The sequence below is a fragment of the Canis aureus genome, chromosome X (genome assembly GCF_053574225.1).
Source record: "Canis aureus isolate CA01 chromosome X, VMU_Caureus_v.1.0, whole genome shotgun sequence".
Lineage (NCBI taxonomy): Eukaryota > Metazoa > Chordata > Mammalia > Carnivora > Canidae > Canis > Canis aureus.
The window spans coordinates 120,274,071-120,299,491 of record NC_135649.1 but is presented as its reverse complement, the minus strand read 5'-3'; the positions used below and the strand labels follow the sequence as shown (position 1 = coordinate 120,299,491).

Below are 25,421 nucleotides of genomic sequence, written 5' to 3'. Positions count from 1 at the left end.
CGAAAGGCATTTTTCTTTTCATTATACACATTCTGTTTAAAAGATTTCCACCTTAGAGGAAAGTTATTGAATTGCTAAGCAATGTTCAAAAATTAATTCAAATACGTTTATAGAGTGCTTAGCACATGCTCACATATGGCTATATACTAAGCATTAAAAATACAGTGATGACAGAGACCAACACAGTGTATGTTCCCATGGACCTACCTTAGTGTCTAGTGGGGCAGAGAAAGGAGTACTCACATGGTTACTTATCATTGTATGAAATGTCACAAAGGGAATGTGCAATGAGGAAGGTTCTGTTTGAGACACGGTATCATAGCTATGGTATGCTAGTCATCACCAGCTGTACTCAGAAGTCTGGATACAAGTATACAGGGAAATCACCCAAGTATATGAATCATCAAGAAAGGTTCAAGTACATGTCTGTCCCTCCACCCTATTCCTCTTCCATTCTTATCCCATTCTTATCTCATCCCATGAGGCATGAGGCCCTCATGCCTTTCTTTCTTTCCTTTCTTCCATCCATCCATGTGCCTATCTTTTGGTCCTTCACCACCATATCTGGCTTTCTCTGGAAATATATTATTTGGGCCCTCAGGACAGAACTTCACAACTCTGTGGGTGATCAGTTCAGTAGAGTTTCCAGTGACACTCACAACCCATAAATGAAATTTTCCAGGCCAAAAGTTACATGGTTTATCAAATTTGTTGTTGATTGGGGATGTGCCTATATAAATACCAAAGGCTATTTTTAAGTAGTTACCAGGCTCTGTATTATTCTAACAAATGCAATCATCTACAGTGAGGTCCAAACTGGAGTTACTTTCATTGTGTTCAACATTTCTTTCTTTCCTTTTCTTTTTGAGGGAGAGAGAAAGCAGGGGGTATGGACAGGGTGGGTGAGAAGGAGAGAGAGAGAGAGAGAGAGAGAAAATCAGAAGCAGGATTCATGCCCAGCACAGAAGTCAACCTGGGGCTCAATCTCACAACCCTGAGATCATGACCTGAGCCAAAATCAAGAGTTGGATGCTTAACTGACTAAGGCACCCAGGCACCCCCAACATTTTATTTATTCTGTAAGTGTGTGCAGTTGGGTAAGTTTCTGTTGTTGTTAGATGGATTAACTGAACACACGCATTGGCCTGAGAGTCAATTAAAATGTGTATTTTTTTTTTTTTTTATTTAGTTGTTGAGGCATTTCTCTCCTCATTGGTACTTGAGAGGCTGGCGTATTTGACCAAGTACTTGGGTGATATCAGTCTCCATCTTGTTAGATTCATTCAATCAATCCAGCCCAGCCATAGCCCTGGCTTAGTTTGGTCTCAAGTGTGTCACTCAATCCATTAGCTAATCATCCCAGCTTCTACTACTTTGTAACCCTGGTCAGCAGGATATCTTTTTCTTCATCCAAGCTATTAATTAAAATGGTCCACGGGAGACGACCAATGAGCAAGCGACGGAGAGACTATGAGAAACAACCCCCCACGTGAATATCCCTTAATCATTAATTTCCATAATTTTAACCTGATCTTGATTATATCATCACCCAGTCCTCAAAGCTACGATTAAAAAACTTCATCAAATTTTTGCTCAAATGAAGATACGATCCTTCAGGTCTACTACATTTCTTGTATTTATCAGTCCAGTGAAATGATTCTAATCAGGCATGTTTTGTTCATAATGAGCCCACCCTGACTCATAGCGACCTCCATTTTCTAATTTAAGTGTTCACCAGCCAGCCTCTAAAATAATCCATTTCCAAATTATCCTCAGGGATGACATTAAGTTCATGTTCTCTCAGAGCTAAACTGCTTTCTTGGTGATCTCAAGCAAGATCCAATCATCAAGTCCAGCGTCCTCTTCTCAGCTACCTCCTGCTTGACCTCTTCTCGGCATTTGACATTGTCAAACACCCCACCTTGTTTGCTCACACATTTGTGTAATTCATCTCCTTGTTCTTTGAAAAATCAAAACATTTGGTCACTTTCAGTTTTCTGGATGGAAATTGCTGCTGTCTTATAAATGACTTTTCAACATTGCCAATGATAATTAGTCCAGACAATTTGTAAGCTCTTTCATGAATTTGAGAAGCAGCTTATCCAGGCTAGAAAATCTTTCTTCCAAAATTGGTTTCCCCTTCTAACCTCTTCCGGGTCTTGGGATTTTAATGTCCTTCTAAATGTTAGTTTCACAATTACCTGTCTGCAGGTTATTCTCAATGACAGAGCAGAAGAAGCAAAATTAAAGTCTAAGAGCTATTCTTCCTATGAAAGAAGTAGTCAATGGTTTGCATAATTACTTGGATGATGGAACATCCATAATTTAGAGTTCTTTCCGTGGAACCCCTTGATATTGTGAGAGACTATAATTTCTGGTATGCTCTTTATCTTTTGGCCAATTTGGCCAGACAAAATCATCCCATTCTGGGCTTTTCTGCTAATAACTGCTTGCTTGGTTTTGTTTGTTTTGGGAGAGTGGTAGTCAAAAATCAGAGAACAGAGAGGATGTGAAACAGTTATGAAAGCCAATTATGGAAAATAGAAAAAAAGAAAAATGAAAAAGAATTGTGGGAGGAAATATTTAAAGTTTAGTCTATTTTGTTATGCTAGGTAGTTGTGGAAAGACCACAGCGATCACATAATTTTAGAAGCAAGGATCCAAGGAAACTTTGGTGTTGCACAGGGCAACTACTAAGCTTGTCAGGAAGCTGGGAGGGTTCCTTCAAAATGTCCATTACTTGAGTATAAGCAGTTACCTGAGCAGAGCTAGTTCCCACCTATTGTCCTATCTTGGGAATTAGTAGTCTTTATAAGGGAAGAAGTCAGTAAAAAAATTGCTATTTGTTTCTTAAGCCCTTCCATCTGTAGTTCATAAAGGATTAAGGACAGTGTGAACTTTGCATAAAGAGACAAATGTCTGCAGAAGGTGGACAGATGTGAAGTGCTCCAAAGTAAAGAAGAGGTAGTTAGATGCCACAGGATGGAGACTTTTTTTTTTAATTTCCCAAGTTTATTATAGCCTATATATTACCACTTATTGATGATTAGCTAAGACCTTAAAGGACAAAATAATATATATCCTTCTCTCCAGGACTATTAAAATGGCAATCAGGAATGACTGTTTAAACTATAGCTTGGCTTCGGTGGGGGGAATGACAGTGAGAGGAACATCAGTAGGTGGAAGGGATAGCGATAGTCATAACGAATTAGTGAGAGGGGCTTCTAGGTGGCTCAGCTGGTTAAGCCTCAGACTCCTTTTTTTTTTAAATAATAAATTTATTTTTTATTGGTGTTCAATTTGCCAACATACAGAATAACACCCAGTGCTCATCCCGTCAAGTGCCCCCTCAGTGCCCGTCACCCATTCACCCCCACCCCCCGCCCTCCTCCCCTTCCACCACCCCTAGTTCATTTCCCAGAGTTAGGAGTCTTTATGTTCTGTCTCCCTTTCTGATATTTCCTACCCATTTCTTCTCCCTTCCCTTCTATTCCCTTTCACTATTATTTATATTCCCCAAATGAATGAGAACATACATACACTGTTTGTCCTTCTCTGATTGACTCATTTCACTCAGCATAATACCCTCCAGTTCCATCCACGTTGAAGCAAATGGTGGGTATTTGTCATTTCTAATAAGCCTCAGACTCTTGATCTCAGCTCAGGTCTTGATCTCAGGATCATGAGTTTGAGCCCTGCACTGGGCTCCATGCTGGGCATATAACCTACTTAAAAAAAAATGAGAATGTTAACTACCTGGATCCTGTGAGAGAAAGATTTAGAGGATAATTTTCAGTCAATCTAGAGAAGTACCCGTGAAGGCTTCACATATTTTGTCTAGCTAGCTGATCCTATAGAACACAGAGTAAGATCTTCTATGTTCTAGTTAACAGTGTGAACTCAAAACTCTTGTGATATCTTTCATAGTTTTAGATGCCTTGACTCATTCTGAACTTAAGACTTCTTTTTTTAATTTAAAAAATAAATAAATACTCTATAACCAACATAGGGCTGGAACTCATGGTCCCAAGATCAAGAGTCACATACTCTACTGACTGAGCCAGCCAGGAACCCCTGGGCTTAAGACTTCTTGATACTTAAAGATTTCTGCAAAGACTTTATATTCCTTGATTGCTTCTGTGCCCATTCTCTCATAGTTGGACCATGTTCTTGTTCTGAGTTCATTTAGAGGGCTTCTTCGTGTCATCACAATTTCTGTTAAAACATCAGCCTTCTTGTACCCATTAGGATTATTTGCCATTGGACTGTCATGTTTTTCTTTTTTCTCTCTCTTTTTTAAGATTTTATTTATTTATTTGAGAGAGAGCACAGGCAGGGGGAGTGTCAGGCAGAGGGAGAGGGACAAACAGGATTCCATGGACCAGGGAGCCCCACTCACGGCCCCAGGATCATGACATGACCTGAGCTGAAGGCAGACGCCCAACCAACTGAGCCACCCAGGTGCCGGCTGTCATGTTGTTCTTTTTGAAAATTGCCTGTCTGTTCTGTTCTTGCTCCACGTGTAAATGAACCACTTCTTTTTGATTAGTATCTTAAGTACTGTCTCTCAAAGAAAGCCACACCTCCTTCTGAAACTGAGAAATCCCCATAAACTCTTATAAATCCACAGAAAGGTTTTAGATTCCTCCCTGGTTATGTGACCCTCCTTGCCATTTCTTGTCAAATGTTTTCCAAATTGTAATTTTTTCCTGTTGTGCTTTCGTCTTCTATTTATGAAAGTATAGATTATATGTACCTTGGACACTCTATGCCTGCTTTTGTTGTCTCCAAGCACTTTTGCCCATCACTACTTTGCATTATAATACACCCTTGCTCCCAGTTACTAGGGGGCCTCTCCACCTCAAAATTCACAATATTTTTTTTGGGGGCGGGGGGAGTGAAAACTCTCACCCATTTTGTTCAGCCAGATCAGCAGAATTGCTACCATCTTTAAAATCTGTTCCATCATGCCATGCTTGTAGCCACACTTGCAAAGGTGCTATGACTGCATATCTCCTTGACTCATCCTGCTTACCCTGCTTCTTCTCGGCATCATCCAACAGCATCCCCAATTTGCATTTTTCCAAACAACGTTTTGCCTTTTGGGCTTTGCCACATCCTGAAGAACATATTGGAGGTGTTCCTCCTTCTTCGGCATCTCCTTCCTCCTCACACTGTCCAAATTTTACTCACACTAGCAGGTTTTCGTTATATGGTGGTGGTTCAACACTTATGTGGTCCTTCATTTCATCAAAGATGAAGTTTAACATTTCCCTTCTGTTTGTTGTGTTCCATTGCTTTGGTCAGGAAAGCAGAGATATCTATAACATTATGAATGAGAACTTGGGTTATTTCTGCTTATTTCTAAAATTGTGAACTATAAAACAAATAAAATACACTAATTATCTCCCTTGAAATAGCCATACAATCACATATGGGCCCCTTATGTTTTTAATATTTTACTTTTTGGTCCATATCTCCTTCAAGACTGCTGATTCCACGACAGTTGATTCATCTAGCACATGTTGGTTGGTTGTTGAGTCAAATTGGCCAAATTAGAGAAATGATGTTATGCTCTACTCATTTCATAAAAAGATATAACAGTCTTTGGGGCGGAGAGAGCAATACAAATTTGATCACATTTATTTGTATATACGACCCTGAGAATTTTCAGATGATAACATCATTCAATGTGGCTGTTTTTTCCCTCAATTTTCAAATAAGCTTTTTCACTCACTTATGAATCCACGTATCAAGTGTACTTCAGATTGATTCTTTATGCATGTAAAAAGTGCATGTGTCCTAATGAATGCAGCTTTCCCAGGTTCTTGGAAGGACTCTGGATTTTCTTTGTTTCAAGTCTCCTGGAACAATTTCTTTACTGTCCTCTTCCACATCTTCACAAACTCAGAGATAGCTGCTTGGCAATGAATAGACTCAGCCTGGTTGTATCTTGCTTCCTATTTTTGGCATTCTTTTATGTCTTCCTGTGGATAAATAACGCCAGGGAATTTTGGAATGGGAAGCACTCTTAGGATCTAACTCCAGCTCCCTTATGTCCCAGATTGAGGAATTGAGGCCAGGATGCCAAGAGAGATGCACAAGTTCTCAGCTAGTGAGCAGTAGAGCTAATTTTCCTGAGATCAAGTCTCATGTTCTCTCCACTGCCTTTGTTTTGAACTTGAGCGTCAGGTCAGTAGACACGTATACACAATGGAACAGCACCTATGTCCTTAGAAACATACAGCATCACCCTCAAGCTTAACAACTTGGCAGCTACTCAAACTTGTTTTACCTCCGAGTAAAAATAAAAGATAATGTATGTCATTAGCATAAATGTGACAATTAGGTAAATCCAGGGCATGTAGAGATATGTTCCTCAGTGATGAGCACCTTTCTATTTTCATATTTTTGTCCTTTATGTTGATCACAGTCTCAAATTACTCTCTTCCCAGAAGATGGTATCAACAGAATATTTTTGTCAGTCACTGTCTTTTCTATTTTAAATGGTTTTTAAAAGATTTTATTTATTTGTGAGAGAGAGGGAGGAGTGAGGGGCAGAGGCAGAGGCTCCTTGCTCAGTGGGGAGCTCGATTCGGGGCTCGATCCCAGGACCCTGAGATCATGACCCAAGCTGAAGGCAGATGCTTAACCGACTGAGCCACCCAGGTGCCCCTTAAATGATTTTTTAAAAAATCAAATACGTGGTGAGAATAATGGTCCATGACAGGTTATCTAAGCAGCTGATTTTCACAGTCACAAAGAAGATACTTGCCTGCAGGACAGGCAAGAAAGAGTTCTTAGACAGACTGAAACGTAAGTGGTTTTGTGTGGTCAACTGGATAATTAGAGCCAAAATGTAACCAGCTCCATGTATGGGAGTCTGAGAGAAAAAGCTTTTCCTTGGGAGAAGTACAGTGGCCAGGTATGTACTGGAGAAGCATATTGTCAAAAAGGTGTGGGACTTGTGAAATTTTAGGTAATGCCACAAGCCCACGCCTGACATCGACGGCAGCAGCTCAGAACAGAGAAAAGCCAAACAAGGGAAGTAAAGGCTTGCTCGGATATGAATAAGGAAGCATCAGCCCAGCCACGATAACTGCCAACCTGTCGACAGAGGCTTTCTATCTGAGGTCTCCGTAAAGGAGGATTTAGTAACGAGCAAAGGAGATTTCTACCCTCACGTTCTTCATACTCAGCACTCAAGAGCCTGAGACGGCCTGAGACATGCCATTACGCCCACGTGACAGTCCGCCCTTTTTTGGAGGGAGACCAATCCCGATTTTCTAAGCCCATAACTTCAGTAGGACAAGCTCTCCCTGAAGTCCTACTCACTTACAATAAGGTGAGCTCTCCCTCTTCCTCCTCCTTGCTATATCCCCTCATCTCCTGAGAAGAGACCCCCACCCCCACCCCTCTGGAACTTGGAAAGCTTGCCTCTTGTTCTGACGGAAGCGTTGGCGACAGTGAACAGACGACTGGGGGAAGAGTTGCACCAAACAGAGCACACTTTGGATGGGAGAGACAGATTGGCAATTGCAAATGAACTTTCTATTGAGTCCTCTTTCTAGAATTATCTGTTCTTTGATGGGACACTTGCAAAGGTTGGTTCCAATAAGTGATTTTTGCTTCACTACTAGAGACTGAGCTGGGCACCTCGTGCTAAGAAAAGACACGGCCCTGAACCACAACATGCCCCCAGGGCATTGGGATAGATGGGCGAACAGACAGGTCTTTTTGGGATGGTCAAGGATGGCAAATGGAATGCACCGAGAGCCCAGAGGCGTTCCATCTGGGGCTGGAGAAGGACTCCTGAAGGGTTCAGAATGCAGACCCCTGCCTTGTATTCTCAGGAGGAAGAAAGCACAAGCACAAGCACATGCGCATATGTGTCTACCTGTGAGGTTAGGGTGTGAGTTGAGAGCAGAGCTCCCTCTCATTGTGAGTTACTTCATTTTAAGGTACAGGGTTGGGTGGGATAGGAAGTGCGACTGAAAAGATGAGCAGAGACTAAAGCACCAAAATCCTCTCTTGTGGGCCCGTCTTGGGTCCTTGAGGAAAGCGGAGCCTTGCCTGGGATTTCTGCAATTCTGAATAAAACCACCAGCAAAGGGTGGCTCCTTCTCTTTGCTGGTGCTTCACCTTATATCAATTGGCTGAACAATCTCTATTCGATTCATTATTTTTATTTTTCTCTCCTGGCATTGTATCCTTCATTTAAAAAAAAATTTAAAATGCCAGTTGGGTGCTTGGGTGGCTTGGTTGGTTAAGTGTCCAGCTCTGGATTTCAGCTCAGGTTATGATCTCTATTCAATTCATTATTTTTATTTTTCTCTCCTGGCATTATATCCTTCATTTAAAAAAAAATTTAAAATGCCAGTTGGGCGCTTGGGTGGTTTGGTTGGTTAAGCGTCCAGCTCTGGATTTCAGCTCAGGTTATGATCTCCATCATGGGATCAGACCCATGATGTGCTGGGCATGGAGCTGCTTAAGATTCTCTCCCTCTACCTCTCCCCACTGTGCTTGTGCACGTGCTTTCTAAAAAAAAAAAAAGAATAAAATGATGATGATGAGAAATGACGTACACTTGACTTTCAAATCAGAATTCTGGCTCTGCTCGTTTTCATTATGTAACTTTGCAGAAATGACACGCTTCCTTCTCCTCAAAAATAAAGTGGAGATAACAGCACCTAGCTTGTAAGAGTCCATGAAATCATCTATGAGCAGACGTAACAGATGACCAATAAATGGAAGCTTATTTCTATTTCCAAGTGGATGATCAACTGATGTTCTAGACTAGGGGTCAGTGAGCTTCTGCTGTCAGGGGTCAGATAGCAAATATCTTCAGCTTTGGCGGACATATGGCTTCAATTTTAACTAATCGATTCTGCAGCTGTAGCAGGAACACACCTGTGGACAATGCATATTGAACGGGCATGGTGGTGTTCCAGTGAAACTTTCTTTACAGACATCGGAGGCGTGCTGCATCTGGCCTGTAGGAATAGTGCACTGAGCCCCATCTAGAACATTTTCCGTGGGTCGCGATACCCAATTTATGTTATTAAGTGGTTTCTCTTAGTTCCTGTCACCTATGAAACTTAACAATCCAGCAACCTTGACAAGTAGGTATCCACGCTCTTTCCTCTTGGAAGGAGAGCCCAGGGATGGTAAGAGATTCACATGGTCAACACTAGTTAGAACATGAAATGCTGTATCTCTAATTTCCATCACCCGTAGCTGGTTTCCTTATGGCGTCTCCTTCCTAACTTGATAACGCTCCTTCATGACGCTGATGTTCTTTAGGAAAACAGAGGTGTCCATTCTTCTTCAGGCTGTGATATTTCTCATCTACTCTCCTTCATCTGCTGCTTCCAAGTATAGTGGATTTTGCATTTTTCTTTGCGGACTCTTTTAATGCATGCCTCCTGGGCCTTCTCTTTTCTGTTTTGTCCGAATCCATCACATCTTACCTGCGTGACAGTCACACATTTTATGCTCTTTGTTGGTGATTTCCAGTTTTCTAACTTTCCTGCATAAGTAGTTACTGCCCAGAGCAGGCTTTCCAAACCTTAATTTTATTTTGGTTGGAGAACAGATGAGACGGGGGGCTTTGCAGCTGGAGAAGGCTGTGTCCAAACTTTCTGATTCATAGGGGCTCAACAGGCCATCTCTGCCTCAGGTCTGAGACTGGAAATGAAATCCTACTTTCGGGACATTCAGATTCAGAAGAAAATATGATGTGAACCCAATTTATTTTCTTCTGACACCTCTAAATCTATATTTCACATTTGCTAGTCTTTATCACCCGCTAGGGCTGGCGGCCGTCCAGGATGCACGTTTCCTCGGAAGCCCAAGAGAGGACTCTAAATTCAGAGCCAAATGTAACCACAGAAATAGCAAAAAAGTGCAAGGAAAGGTCAGACCAGAGCCCTCGGCAACTTCCTGACTTTTCCACTTCGTGGTCAAGTTATGCCTTTATAACGCTTTCAAGGGCATCCCTTCTGGAGGGTACAATTTATTAGATCTTATAAATGTACAGGGTCAAGTCTGTGTGTCCCCTAGGGACTCAAGAGGTAGTTGTAATCCCCTCGGGATTGTTGCTGTCATGGATCTGTCGCTGGTGAGAGTAGGCACCTGGGCTGTCTGGGGCTGGAGGCAGCAGGTGCAGTCTGGATACAATAGCCAAGCGCCAGTGGGCACACCCGCCAAGGCCACCCTGTAGATGGCGGCTGCATCGTGGCTTCAGGAAGGTGGGCACTCTAAGAATATTTACGGGGCAAGAGGATGCCTCCCAATTGGCCATTCTTGGGAAAACTTGCTGAACTCTTGACAAACCTCACAGCACTCTTCAGGAATAGAACTTGGAAAGATACCAAGTGTACTTATTTTTAAAAACTCTTGCCCTACAAGGGCCAGAAGTGATGACATGTAGGTAGAGAGGATACAATGGCCAGAAAGGCACTGATTTCTTGACTCGGTGGATTCAGTGGGCCTGTGGCTATTAAACCACCCAATTTTCATCCAAGATTATGCCTGCAAAGCAAAGCCCCTGGGTGAGCACATTGTGTGAAACCCAATTAGTCTTCAGATAGAATTCTTATCCCTGAGGCGGGATCCTCCCGTGGGTTTATAGGCAGCGTTCTCTTGGTCAAACCGTGAGTTTCCTGGGGCCAGAAATCATTTGGATGTTTTTTAAGCCCGTGGTGATACAATTTAATTAATGTGGCAGGAGGGCAGTGGGTACCTCTGGGCATGTCATTAGTTGGCTGTGAGTCAAAAAAATCCTTTAAGATTTACTTATTTATAGGAATTCAGAGAATGTTGTGTAAGGCACTCTACTAAAACTTAACCCCACTGGCACTTCTTAAATACCTTTCCCTTTTAATTTTTTTCTGTGTGGCACACTCATGGCCTGTGTATTTTTTTTTTTTTTTGGAATTAAGAACTTTGTGGAGATACCTTTCACATACTGTACAATTTAATGGCTTTTCGTGTGTTCACAGAGTTGTGCAACCATCACCACAGTCGATTTTAGAACGTTTCCATCACCCTACAAAGAAACCCTGCACCCTGAAGCGATCATCTCCTATCCCCAATGCATATACACCTGCAGCCCTAGACAGCCGGGAATGTACTTTCTCTCTTTGTGCACCTACCTACTCTGGACATTTCAAAGAAATACAGTCATACAGTTTGTGCTCTTCTGAGACTGGCTTCTTTTGCTCAGTAGGATGCTTTCAATGTTCATCCATGTTGTAGCATGTGTCAGTACGTCCTTTCTTTGCAGGGCTGAATAACGTTCCATTATATGGTCAGACCACAGTTTATTTATCCATTCACGGACTGAAAGACATCTGAGTTGCCTTCCGCCCTTTGGCTGTTGCGAATCATGCTGCCATGAACGTCTACGCACAATTTTCTTTTGTGTACATGGTTCCTTTCTCTTGAACATGCAACTAGGAGTGGAACTGCTGACTCCCGTGGTCGGGCACCATGCTGCCACTTGTATGTTTGCGTGAGGGCCTGGACTCTGGTCTGCATTGTTTATTTTGCCTCACACGTAGACAGTACTTCACAAATCCTTTGGTGATGAATAAATGAATGGAAAAATGTAGTGTGAAGACTTGGGTGTTACCCTTGGCTTCTTTTTTTTTTTTTTCTTGTCTTTTATTGACTCTGATTTGAGAAAAGGCAAAAGTGTTTAGTGTTTCTTGACTACAGTTTTCACATCTATAAAACACTGGACTGGGATAGATGCTTTCTAAGGTAGCTCAAGGAAATAAAATATATGAAGGGATGGGGTCCTTAGAACATGGGGAAGAATGAACTCTGTAGGTGGTAGAGTCTGGCATTCGTGAGTTAGTGGACAGGCTAATAATTATTTATTATCCTGCTTCTCCCTCTCCCTCTCTACTTCCCCTGCTTGTGTTCTGTTTCTCTGTCAAATAAATAAATAAAATTTAAAACAACAATAAAAAACCCACTTGCACTCAAAATGCTATTTATGCTGGTCATGTAGGAATATGGGAATAACCACATTAATAAGCAGTTATTAGTGGGTAAGCAATGATAATGAGTGTATAGAGAAAGTTTATTACACACATGCTGAATTTATTTCATTATTTTATTTATTTATTTTGAGAGAGAGAGAGAGAGAGAGAGAGAGAATCTTAAGCAGGCTCCACGCCCAGCGCTGAGCCCCAACAGGGCTCGATCTCACAACCCTGAGATCATGACCTGAGCTGAAATCAAGAGTCAGACACTTAAGCATCTCATATGCCAATTTTAAGAAACGTGGGTTTTTATTTTAGCCTCATTAAATGAAAAAAGTTGAAACATATAAAGTGTAGAGCAATAATAGCAATGAATGCCATGTAGTAAAGGAACACTCAGCTTCAACAATTCTCAACTGCTGGCCTCCGTTAATATGACCACATCTCTGTGCATCCTCCCAACCCTTACACCTGGTGATATTGAGGCAATTCCCAGATATCCTTTCATTTTATCCGCCGATATTTGAGCAACACGTGTGGGTGAAGATCAGAATTTACTTTACATCGAATCTCACCTTTTAATCCCATTCAACAAAAGTCACAGGAAGTTATTCCATGTTGTGAATATGATGAGCATCTGCAAGCATTTAAAAAGGGTATCTGGGGGCATCTGGGTGGCTCAGTGGTTGAGCATCTGCCTTAGGCTCAGGGCATGACCCCGGGGTCCCGGGATCAAGTCCTGCATCGGGCTCCCTGCAGGGAGCCTGCTTCTCCCTCTGCCTGTGTCTCTACCTCTCTCTCTGTGTCTCTCATGAGTAAATAAAAACTTTAATAAAAAATAAAAATTAAAAAGGATATTTGGAGACCAAACTGTATGTACCACACTTGTTCAACATTCTGGCACGATATTATTTCCACAGTTGGTAAAACTATACAGAAAGGCCAGGGAACGATTAAAAACCAAAATCTGGGGAGCCCGTTCCTAGTGGGTAGCAGAGGGAGCAGGGTGGAATCCAGGACGGGGTACATCAGGGCGATGGATCTGCCAGAAACCTTCTGTGCTCTGCAGTGGTGGATGCAGTTGGCTCATGTGTTCTTATTCCCTGGTGCTTAATCATTGGTTATATGTGCTTTTGCAAGGATTCAATATTTAACATAAAAAAAGAACATTTACAGGAAAATGATTAAAAAAAAAAACTAGAAGACAACATAACAGACTCTTTATTTGACCAAGAAATTCTCTTATTTTTTTTCAATTTTCACATGCCATGATCTGAAATACAGTTTTTATGCCCTTAGGGGTCCAGGTCCCTAGTGCTTTCAGGGATCTGCAGAGCAAAGGAAGAGGTTTTTTTTTTCTTTCTCTCTCTCCATGCCATTCTTTTATACTTCTCTGCCCCAGGCAATGGGCACATGTCTGTAGGATTTTTGAAAAGTGGGATGGGGTGTAGGCAAGGATGAGAGGATTTACAGGGAGGCAGGCGACTTCAGGAAGACTTCAAAAATATCCACACTGCTAATAGTGATTATGTCCAGATGGTCGAGTTTTTGGTGGTTTACTGTTCTGCATGATGTCCTAGCTTTTTATAATGAGAGTGAATGACTGGAGTAATGAAAAATAACATTATTTTCTTTGCATGTGTCTCTTCTCACATAGGTCGACGCTATGCAGACCGCAGGAACTCAGGGACCCATTTGTGTCTCAAAGCAGTGTGCAGTGTGCTGAAGACACCCTAAAAACAGTAGTTGCCGACGTTCCATCTACCCTTCCACCCATTCAGTAGTGGAAAACTATAATAATGATACATGATACTCCCTCTCTGTGGCTTTTGAGCATTGCCATTTAACAACAATCCTAAGACCAAAGATGACTGAACAGTCATTTCTCGTATTTCCCCTGCATTCATGGCTATTCTCTTTGTTAACTGCAAGTAATAGGGAGCTATTCCTTGTTTTGTTTGCTGAGTGTGTATGTCCCAAACTCCATTAATTCTCAACGAGCCCTAGGATGCAGGCATTACGGGTGGGACTGTCTCCCTGTTCTGATGAGGAAAACATAAAGATTAGACAATCTGCCATAATGAAATATGGGATGATGAGATGTGCTACTAGATTGGCAGCTGCTTTAAGTCTATCCAAATATTACGTATATATGTACACGTCTGTGTGTATATATATTAGATTCCTGAAGGCTCCTTGAAAGCGTAACTAGTCACAATGATTTGTGCACACTGGAGAGGTTCTCCCACATGGAAGGAGTCGTGTTGCTGTAAATAGTTTTTTTAATCCTGTGCTCTGTATCCCCGTCACTTAGAAAAGGCTTTGTGGAAGACTGTAGGTTTCTGACTTTGGTAGTACGACGGCCTCCTGCTTGCCCTGTGTCTCCATCTCCGTGTTCTTCACTCCGTTTGGGCAGACATCCCTGCTGGGTCCCCCTGAAGTTTCTGCCTGTTTGCATCTGGCCCATCTCGGTGTTCACCAGAGCACAGATCTCCTGGGGAAGCTTTCACCAACCCGGGATCAGCATCCTGGCCCTGCTCTGACAAATTCCCACAAACACGGGCATAAAGCAAGGCGAGGCCCGCTGGGCATACCTCCACCATGGGCCTTGTCACTGCATACTGTATTTGCTGGCTGGTCTTTCTGGTTGTCTTCATGGGAACTCGTAGAAGATAAGGATGGAATGGCATTTTGGGTAAGAATGAATGAATGAATGAATGAATGAATGAATGCTATATTTATTCTTGTGTTGATTCTTGCATTGTTCCTCCTGGTTGAAATTGGACTCAATTAGCTTTGTAGGATGGGGAGAGCTAAGCAAAAGTTTTATTTGCGAGGAGCCTGTGGGCATGCCCACAGAGGTAAAGTCATTACAGTCAGGATTTATGGCTTCTTCTCTCCATAACGTGTTATGGCTTTTTCCACTCCTTCAGTCAGACTCGCTAGAAATTGGTCTCCAGGGAGCTGAGTTAGGGTATTCACACTCTCTGCACTGGTTTGCCAGGAAGCATACTGGTTGACCCCTGCTGTCCTGCTAATTATGAAAGATGCCTTTCACTCTCTACTTGCCCTGATTTTTTTTTTTTTTTTTGCCCCCTGATTTTGATATTAGATTATAGTCACTCTACAAAGATTAATATTTTCAACATCAAATATTATCAATTTTTGGAGGGGAGCAAAGAAAAAGAATATAAACAAATGGAATATCTGTAATGACCCTGACTTCACACACGTTACTTCCTCAAAGCTTAGAACAATCACCGTGATTCCTGAGAAAGTTAAGCACAAGAAGAAAATTACGGTTTTAAAAAGTGACAGGTGTTCGACAGGTGTTCCAGTCAGCCTCAAATGCCAGTATTTCCAATTACATATTTTGTGTTTAAAGACACTTTCCTTCTTATGCTACCCTCGCCTCCCCCCAACCCCATCTTGGCTAAAGAGTGATGTGAAGGGAACTCGGTTTCACTGAGAAGTGGTGGCAGGACTCATTGATGTCCTGAGAAGTATAGAGAATGTTAGCCTCGGACAGAGTCCAATTGCACCAGCAAGCAAGGTGCAGATGGGCTGAGCTGCAAGCAAACTCGCCATGTGCTCCAAGGAAGAGGAAAGAGCAGAGGACAGACAGTTGAGGAGTTCACAAACAGAACATGTCTGAGAGCCATCTAAACCAACAACTCGCGTCTTGCCTTGAAGCCAGGCCTACACAACGCTAGGGGAATAAAGAGATCGTGAATTGAAAGACGGTATTTGAAGATGAGCCTGGGTATGGCAGGTGTGCGCACAAGGATCTTGCTTGGATCCATTTGAAAATGAGTAAATGCAGCTTAAAATATCAGGAAACAGCAGGAGGGAAACGCAAGAGATTCATGATCTGAAGATTCATGATTTGAAGAACTGAACCAATTTCTTTAAAAAAAAATAATAACACAAGTGGTGAAAAAAGTAAGAGAAAAGGAGACTGTTCAATAATTCTGAAAATCACTTGTTCAAATACCAGGACAATAGCACGATAAATATTTACTGTGAGCCGGATCTATCAAGTAGGAGCCAGGCAGAATGAGAAGACTGCTTTTTGACATCACAGTAATTAATAAACAAAGACTGATATGAAATTATTTGTCCATCCCTAACACTTTACTCATTTTTCACAATTGCCTATAAAACATCTACAACTTATCATCACAGAAAGATCATAAATAACAGTTTGCCTTTTATTTTCTTTAATAGACCATACATTTATATCCGTTCTCCTGACAGAACCATTACTGTGCAGTGAAGAGAAACTTAATAATATTTGAAAAACAGTGATTTTATATTTGGATGATATGCAGATCTCCTGCTATATATGTGGAAAATGGAATTATTGCTAGAAATGTTATTTAAAGATTAGGGCACGGAAGTCGTATTAAGAGGTCATTAAGTTCCTTCTGCAGAAAGGAACTTATCTCGACTCATTCAAAGAGCTTCGTGCCACTTTGAGGTCCTTCTGCAAAATTTAAATTGCTCAACAAAAGACCATCTGTGGCCAAGCACTGAGAGAATGCAAAATCGAGTAAGCACTGCAGACAATTCCAGTATCTTCCCTGAAGTTCTGGCAAAAAGAGGGGGAAAAAAAAGGAGAGGAGCTGTCAAATTATTCAATTTGAGTACTTACTATGTATGTCACTGTGCAAGCTACAAAGTGGAAAACATCAAGACTCTAATCCCCGGGAACTTTACAGTCTTCCTGGGGCGGCAGGGGGAAATCAGGGTGACCTGCGTGGACCAGCGCTAAGTAATAATACACAAGCTTTTGCATCAAGTGCTGTGATCAAAAGGTAAGTAAACTGTGGTGGCCACCGAGAGAAAGCAGCGTTCAATTCAACTGTTTGCAAAAACGAGTATTTCACAGAGGCGGTAACATTTGAACTAGACCTTTAGGAGTTGGTTGGATTTTAAAAGGAAGACCAACGAGGGAAGAAACTAGGTCAAAATGGGCAGAGGCAGAGAAGTGAGGTAATCTTACTTTTTAATCGTGGTAAAATAGCAGAAGTATTAAGTATGTTCACACTCTGCAACCATCACCACCACCCATCTCCAGAACTTTTCATATCCCGCAAAACTAAGCTCTATACCCATCAAACAACAACTCCCCATTCCCCCTCCCCTAGTCCCTGAAACAACCCTTCTGCTTTCTAGCTGTAGAAATTTGACTATCTCATTTAATGACAGTGATTTTTTTTTTTTTTTGGACTAGCTTATTTCACTTAGCGTAATGTCTTCAATGTTCATCGACGTTGTCGCAAGTGTCAGAATGTCCTTCCTTTTGAAGGCTGAATAGTATTCTATTGTGTGTATGCATCACCTTTTGCTTATTCATCCATCCATTAATGGGACACTTGGGTTGCTTCCACCTTTGGGTTGTCATGAATAACTCTGCTGTGAACATGAGCATGTAACTATCTCTTTGAGACTTTGCTTTCAGTTCTTTTGGGGACAAACCCAGAAGCGGAATTGCTGGATCATATGGCAGTTATATTTTCATGTTTTGAGGAGCTGCCCAATTATTTTCTAATTCCATTAGACATTCCCACCAGCAGTGTACAAGGGATCCAATTTCTCCGCATCCTCACCAGCACTCGTTACTTTCTGGTTCAGTGTGTTTGTTGTCTCATTTGTTTTTTTTTTTAACAGCCACCCCACACCAATGAGAACTGGTGGTTTTGATTTGCATTTCACTGAAAGACGTTGAGCATCTTTTCATGTGCTTGTTAGCCATTTGTATATTTTCTTTGGATAAATGTCTATTCAAGGCCTTTGCCTGTTTTTTTTTTTTTAAATTGAATTGTTCACTTTTTTGTTGTTGTTGAGTTAGGCAACCTTGAAACTAGTGATGTTCCTGGAAGGCTGGGTCACTGATCTCACGAGGAGCGACACCAGGCATTAAATCTGAGAATGCTGAGTCAAATTTCAATCATGGCTCAGATGGGTTTGAATGCCTTGTTCAAGATGGAGTGTGGGTTTCATCTGAAGCTAGGGAGGGTCTGAGGAGGGCAAGAGTACATCCTGAGTGCTCTCTCACTCAGGAATTCCTGTCTAATGCCCGCGAGATGGTGATACAGGTGTGAAACATCAGAGCAGGCTGCAAGGAGAGGTAATGCCTTCAACTGGAGAAAGATAATGCTAACCTTGGCAGGGGTCACCTCGAGGAAGAGTCCAGCAGAAAAGTGGAGACAGCATCAAGACTGAAGACTCTAGAACTTGAGGTTCACATCTCAGCTGTGTTATATAACGGCATGGCTCAGTTTCCCCACAGTATCACTGTGAGGGTTAAATGAGCTATTGCATGGAAAATGCAACAGTGCAGACACACGCTACTAAGCTGGCTCAGCTTTTGCCACTCAAGCCACTGCTGGGGCCAATACCCAGGGCTGTGAAGGTCACTACTTGGCCACCTCCTTCTTACTTAGTTATCTTCACAACGAGGCGTCCCTGAAGATACTGCCTTTGCCGCCCATCGCCCAGGACTTTCAGCAGATGCAGTCGCAGGAGCACGGCAAGTGGTGGCTTAGCTTACATTGTGCCTCATGCTTCCCTCGCAGGCGAGTCATTTGGCATGGAAGCAGACACGGAGGTCCAACGCCTGATGCCAGCTTTGTGACTGACTTTGACACAGACTTCAGGATTAGTTCGTTAATCTCCCTCCTGGATTAAATGAAGGTCATTATGGAAATACCCAACATAAAAGGATTTGGGGGGATTTTTAGCATTAATTAATGATTATCTCATTCTTTGAAGCCCCAAGAAGACCATCTAAATGCCAAAGTCTAATAGGTACACAAGGGCTGTATTATGTATGATGAAGTTTTTAGGCTAACTGAAGAAATGAGAAAGAATAAAAGCACTCTCTTTTGAATACAATGTGGAGGTAGTGAGTCATGTCCAAACCAAGTGTATCCTGTCTTATCTGATGCTGAAATAAGTTACGTTTCCTGCAGATAACACTCACACACCTATACGATCCGTGCAAGGCGGGAAACCCTCAGGAATAGGTGGCCCCTCGCCTGTGATCAATACCAGGTGGCAACTCTAACGGCACAGCGTATTCTTTCTCTACATCTCAGGCTGCTGCATTAAAAGCAATTTTCAATCTCTGATTTTTCACTGGAAGTGGAAAAATGCTTACCTAACTGCTTTATTTGTAATGCCGTCCTTGCAAATCCTATGCTCAAAGTAACTAAAAGGGACATAAATAAAAGCATCATTGAAATGTGGTTCTGTCTTCATCATAATCCACTCTTCGAAATGAAATAAAATAAACCCATGCCTTAAAATGGTTCAAAAAATTATGCGTAAGGAAAAGTCCCATATTCAAAGGTTTTTGACCAAATAATGTGGCATTGCAGTCACCAAATACCAAGGATAACACATGGGGGCAGAGAGCATGAATAATTAAAAAAGAATAATACTACTTGAAATTTGTTGGGGGGTTTGCAATGTAGCCTAACACCAATCAGGTCAAGAAAAAAAATCATTATTTAACTGTTCACATTTTTTTTTAATGTATGGGTTCATGAAGTTGTTGAGAGGTAGAAGTAGAAATAGGAGTTTTTGAAAATAGGGATAGAGGCTTTTATAAAATTACATCTGCTCTAATAAAGAAAAATAAGAACCTGTATCACCCGTGAAAAACCTTCAGGAAAATTCAAAGCCAAGGATAATACGTAGACTATTCAACCAATACCTGACACAGGCAGAAATACAAATATTATGTTATGTAAATGTTGGGTATCAAGTGTCTCTGGGATTGAGCTGGCAGTGGGCGGACTTCTGTTAGTGAAAGGGGATCTGGAACATTCTTGCGGTGACTCAAAAGAATACAGTGTCATGATCATAAGTCATGAAGGACATGAGATGAGTTTGAGAATCTGAGAAAAGCAAGGGAGGGAATGCAATCCAGGATGGGTAGATACTTAAGATGTTGAAGGAACATTTTTATTCTCCCTGTAGAAAACCAAAACAGAGTTACAGACAGATGGAAAGACTGTATGCAATGACTCTAAAAGAAAAAAAAAAGGTGAATGATCCTAGCAAGTTACTGTGTGATGAAGAACCAAAGTGAGCACAGAATTAACCTTGCTGTTAGGAATGTCACTGGTATGGTGACATTACTGACTTTGGAGGGGAATGACACATGACCAGATTTAATCTTTTTTTTTTAACATTTATTTGGGGTGGGTAAGAACAATATCCAAGGTGGTTGTGTGTTTTGTTTGTTTGGTTGGTTTTTATTTATTTTTTAAAGAAAAGAAGACGTTCTAGATGCGTAGAATTGAAGCTTAAGGAATTTTGACCCCTGCATGTTCCAAGGTCAAATTTTAACATGTCTTCGTATGGAGGGTCCAGTACCGGGGATAATGAAAAAGATAATATTCAATTTTGTCCTTCCCAACCGCCCTCCCTTGGGTCCACACACACAGGCAAGGGAAAAGGCAGATATGAATCGTTTCCAGCAATCTGTCCCCTGGAACAATCACTGAAGACAATCTGGTGAGGACACATTGGCATTTTTAGAGCAAGCAGAAAACTATTCAAGATGCTTGTACTGCAGAATGGGAGGCGATGAATTCAACTCTGGTTCATGTGGCAGCCTTTTCATGTCCAGGACAGTCATCCCACACAAGTCTCCCATCTCTAATCACCAACCTTCTCCATTTCTTCCTCTACTCTTCCTAGGGTTTGATCGCCAAGACTCCACCATCTTGCTTGTGTGCCATGCTGTGGTTGTTGCTGCCAAGCCACAGACTCCCATTGTGGATTCTCCACCATGAGGTTTGAATGAAAGGGCAAATCCTTATGTCCAGTCACATTGCACTTCTTAAATGGGACCCGCTGCTCTGTCAACAATGTATAGAGTCCCATACCATCTGAGAAAAAGATAGCTGCTAGCTCATGTACTTCGATGTGCACGGCCTCAAGTCTTCATCCATAAGGTGCTGATAGAAACTAAAAGCAGAGACTTCGCATCAATATTGCAAACCCAGACGCCCTACACGGAGAATCACCTTCCTTAATGATACTCAGGCTGGATCCCACAAATCAAGACCCTGACCTGATGCTGTGTGGTGGGACTTGGCCATGAGGGGTTTTCTAAATCTCTCCATGATTGAGTGATGTGCAATCAAATATGAAGCCTACTGCCGTGCAGCAGTGTGACCACCCTCTCTTCCCTGGCACCCTCTCATAGCAGTAGGATGACGGACTGCTAACCAACCCTTTGTTTCATTCAATAAAGCAAACTCCAATCCAAGAGAGTGGGTACTATCATTATACAGGATCGAGAGTCAGATTTGACCGATGTCAAAAAAGCCAGTGCCAAACCTTAGCAACCGAACCATGATCAGTTCTTTCAAGCCTGGTTTTGAAGACTCATCATTAGCAATTTCTTATTATGTTGATCATGGCCTAGTCAAAAAGCGCTTTGGGTTTGGTTGTTAACATGGTATTTAATTAACATGATTGCACAGGCATTGGATGCATTTCTTGCTCTTGTTTATAAGAAGGCCACTGGAGACCACACCAAATGTAGGTAAGACACTGAGGACATCGTCACAAGAGTGAGACATACTGCCTGGTTTTCTTCCAAAGTCTTTACTTCCCTCTGATTTCACTGTGTGTGAAACCACAGAATTTTCTCTTGATGAAATCATGAGCATCAATTAGGGAGTAACCTGCTTGGTTTCTAGATTTTGTTTCAGAGATCCAAAATATTGATGGAGGATGGTCAATGAGAAAGAGCTTTTTGGCCGTCGTGTCTGGCATGGGAAATGTGCAATAGGTGTTGTACGGTGACAATACTATATTGCCTTTACATTTATTTGGGGTGGGTAAGAACAATATTCAAGGTGGTTGTGTCTTTTTTTGTTTGGTTGGTTTTTATTTATTTTTTAAAGAAAAGAAGATGTTCTAGATGCGTAGAATTGAAGCTTAAGGAATTTTGAGCCTTGCATGTTCCAAGGTCAAATTTTAACAAATTTTAATTTTTGCTAGGACAAAAAGTGCCTAGCAACTTGTTTTTTTGCGTGGCTCCCTCCCTCTTCCTTCCTCCCTTCCTCCCTGCCATCTGCCACCCTTCCTTCTTTCCATCGTTCCTTCTATCCCTCCCTCCTTCCTTCCTTTATTTAACTATTACAAGTGAAAGCACAGTCTCTCAGCCATTCTTTTCTCCAGTAATGAATGCTTTCACTCATGGACATCATCACCCTCCCCGTCAGCAGGGCGCTTTCTATCATGTCAAGACCGGGAATGCATGAGGGAGGAGACGTCCAGGGGGTACGGGGCAGTGAGCAGGCCACAGCCCCTACCTGTCCTGCTGTATTTGCTCACTGGCTTTCCCTCCTTAGTGTCTATCTGTGGCTTCACTCCTCAGAGCAAGCTCTCTCTAATCCTGTCTACTCCTCCAATGGCTCAGAAACTAAACTCAAGATTTCAAAAGAAAGGGCGTAGGGACCTACCTTCTGGGAAGGATATCCATAGGAAAGATGTGATTGCTGTGGTTTGACACGTGAATCTGTGGCCTATAGGAAGGTTAACGTTAGGACTAGAATACAGGTATTTTCGTTCAGGTTTTGGCAAGGAAGGTTGAAATATCAAGCATACTCTACCAGCTGGGGAATAGAAGTATATGTGTGATTTATGCAATAAAATATACAAATTAAAGCATTTATTTATTTCACAAAATTGTATGATATAACCCAGGCTAGAGTATAAATCGAGCAATTCTCCTCTATTTCCGATACTACCTCTAATTCTTCTCTGTCCCTCTGGGCAAAACCACTTAAACCTTTTATCTTGGTTTCCTTTGTGGGAAAACGGGATAATAGACACCCCTTAGCCATTTCAGAGTAATGTTTTGATGCCAGCCGTTATGTGATTATATGAGAAAAAAGCTTTGAGCTTCTGGCAGTTAGCTGCTCCATAAATATTATTAGCAAGCTCTGGAGATTTTATCTTTGGAAACTGACAAGTATTTCTCTTCTAAAACCTCATATCTTTAGCCCCTGGACACATGTTCCTGATAGCTCTGTCTTTACAGAGATCCACTTCGCTCCACGAGAATCGCCAGGGCTCTTGGCGCAGACTTGCTTCTGAACATTAGAAGACAAGCATGCCGTCTTGCGGAGTCTCAGGTAGACAAGCTGCCGATCCCAGCAAGAGGACCTGGGTGGTGGGAAGGAGTTACAAAGAAAGGAGGAGTTCCTTCTGTGGAGGGGACTGTTGACCTGGAGGGGCACACTGCAGGGGTGAGTACAGAGAAAGCGTGCAAAATTGTTGCAGCAAATGCTCTGTCACACGATGGAGCTTTCTTGTGGACTCGTCCCCTGCCAGTGGGTTGCCCCTGGACATAGAGGTTCTCCCACAGAAGGAGACCTGCTCCTGAAGTGTCTTCAACATAATGTCCTCTGTTGATCTAGAAGAAATCATTTTATGTTGGAAGTGTTCTCCATCCAGCAACACAGGGAAAGGTCATTTGTGCATCAGAAATGCCTCCGAGAGAGAAGGAAGAGTGAGAGGAAGAGAGAGAAAGAGAGATGAGGAGGAGGAGGAGGGGAAGGAGAGAGATCCTTGCTGTGTGAATAGCGTTCACTCCTAATTTCTCCGTTTTTGTAAATCAAGACTGAAATACCAAGAGGGCATAAATTAGATGATTAGTGCCATTAAGTCCTTAAAGATTAAAATAAAAGTAGAATTCATAAGACGTATTCTTGATTAGTTTTCAGGATGTATGCAGGCACAGGAAAGGAAAACTATGACAGTAAATTATCTGAGCTGATGATGTCAAAAGCTTCCTTTGGTTCATGAGCACTGGCTTAGCGGATCACACAGGTATTCACTCAGTGGTCTTGTAAAATGACGGCTGAGATTAGGGGTGATTTCCAAACTACAAAATGGAGTGATTTTTAAAAAAATTCTACTCCAGGAGAGGCGCGTGGGTGGCTCAGACTGTTGAGCACCTGCCTTCCATTTGGGTCATGATCCTGGGGTCCTGTGTGCATGTGTGTGTGTGGGGGGGGGGGTATGCCTCTCACTCTCCCTCTTTCTCTCACTCGTGCTCTCTCTAAAATAAATAAAAAAAATAAAATATTTTTTAAAAGAATATAAAAAATAAAAATTCTACTCCTGGGATGTGGGATCCAGTCCATCTGATATGAATTTCAAGGGAATAGGCCAACAACCAGAAATGAAATAAGAGGAAAATAATTAGGGTAGCAAGCATGTGTTGGTTTTACAGAAAAGGTGATAATTTGGTAACAGTGATTTGGAGAATTTTTTTCCATGGGAATAACTTATTTCCTCAGTTTTATGGTGCGTTGCCAGCAGGCTAAGCTGCTTAAAACGTCGTGCTGGCTGTGGTCTCTTCCAGGATATTTAAGCTCTAATCCATACCCACAACTAGCCATTTCATGAATTTCTGGCTACAACAGGAACCAGGAATTTGGAAATTGAAAAGCAAGAGTGAATCTTTTCAAATCTACTGGGTGTTAGTTCAAAGCATCCCATTTAGTAATGACAGGTTAGCATAAGAATCTTTGGTGGGGAGCGCACTCAGACAATCTTAAAATTTAGGAGGATTTTTATATTCATCAAATACCACCTCTCAACCAGTAAAACTGCTTCTGAAAGGCACATTTCCTATTTAAAGTCAAGGGCTTCTTTTCTCCAGTAACTCTGCCGTATCGGAAACTTGTTCGATGCTAGAAATACAAAGATGAGTAAGACACCTGCCCTTAAAAGTCTGACAACCTAGCGTGGAAGACAGCCAAAATACAGATATCTTATCTAGAACATTCTAGACATAGTATGGAACACAAAAGAAAGGCATTTAACCCAATCTGCAGGACCAGGAAGGTTAGAGTATGTCCCGGGAAGCAAAGCCAAGATTCAACAAATTGTAACATTCCACAGATAATTGATATCAATTTTTAACGTGTCTTCTAATATTAAATTAAAATCTACCTCCGTATAACCTTCATCTACTGTTCTCACGAGATGTATCTAACTCACCTCTTCCCTCCTTGTACTCAGGAGGGAAAAGTTAAATAGTGTTCCATATTGGGAACTGACATCCATGTGAAGCTCACGGCTCTACGGTATTGAATCTCAAGGGAAGAACATACCAGAATCTAGAGCTTCCCGCCTTGAGGATGCTCACGTACCTCGCAAGCCTGCCACTAGCAGAGACCTTTGGTGGGTGTGGACAGGAAAAGAGACGGGATTGCAAAGACATGCAGGTGGCCAACGGACACACGAGAAGATGCTCAACATCACTGCTCATCAGGGAAACACGAATCAAAACCATCATGAGATACCGCTTCATGCCTCTAACAACTGCCATCGTCAAAAAAGCAAGAGATAACAAGTGCTGGACAGGATGTGGATGAAAAGGAA

General features: G+C 41.9%; 2 protein-coding genes across 19 annotated transcripts in view; one reads left to right on the top strand and one right to left on the bottom strand.

Annotated features, from left to right (window-relative positions):
* The window catches only part of LOC144307984 (uncharacterized), a 53,594-nt gene extending 29,638 nt beyond the window's left edge, over positions 1–23,956 (top strand). For 11 of the 18 annotated variants that reach the window (XR_013374632.1, XR_013374630.1, XR_013374624.1 and 8 more), the window contains 2 exons: positions 13,651–14,688; positions 20,709–21,282. Coding sequence is in view for 1 of the 18 variants with exons in the window: in XM_077888098.1 (XP_077744224.1) it covers positions 20,709–20,803 (95 nt within the window). In the remaining 17 variants the exon portion in view is untranslated. Of the gene's footprint in view, positions 1–11,003; positions 11,208–13,650; positions 14,689–20,708; positions 21,283–23,029 lie in introns of those variants that run through there. The other 7 variants (XR_013374631.1, XR_013374620.1, XR_013374623.1 and 4 more) reach the window with 4 other exon arrangements.
* PUDP (pseudouridine 5'-phosphatase) overlaps positions 1–25,421 on the bottom strand; it is a 148,449-nt gene that overhangs the window by 20,342 nt on the left and 102,686 nt on the right. The window lies entirely within an intron of this gene.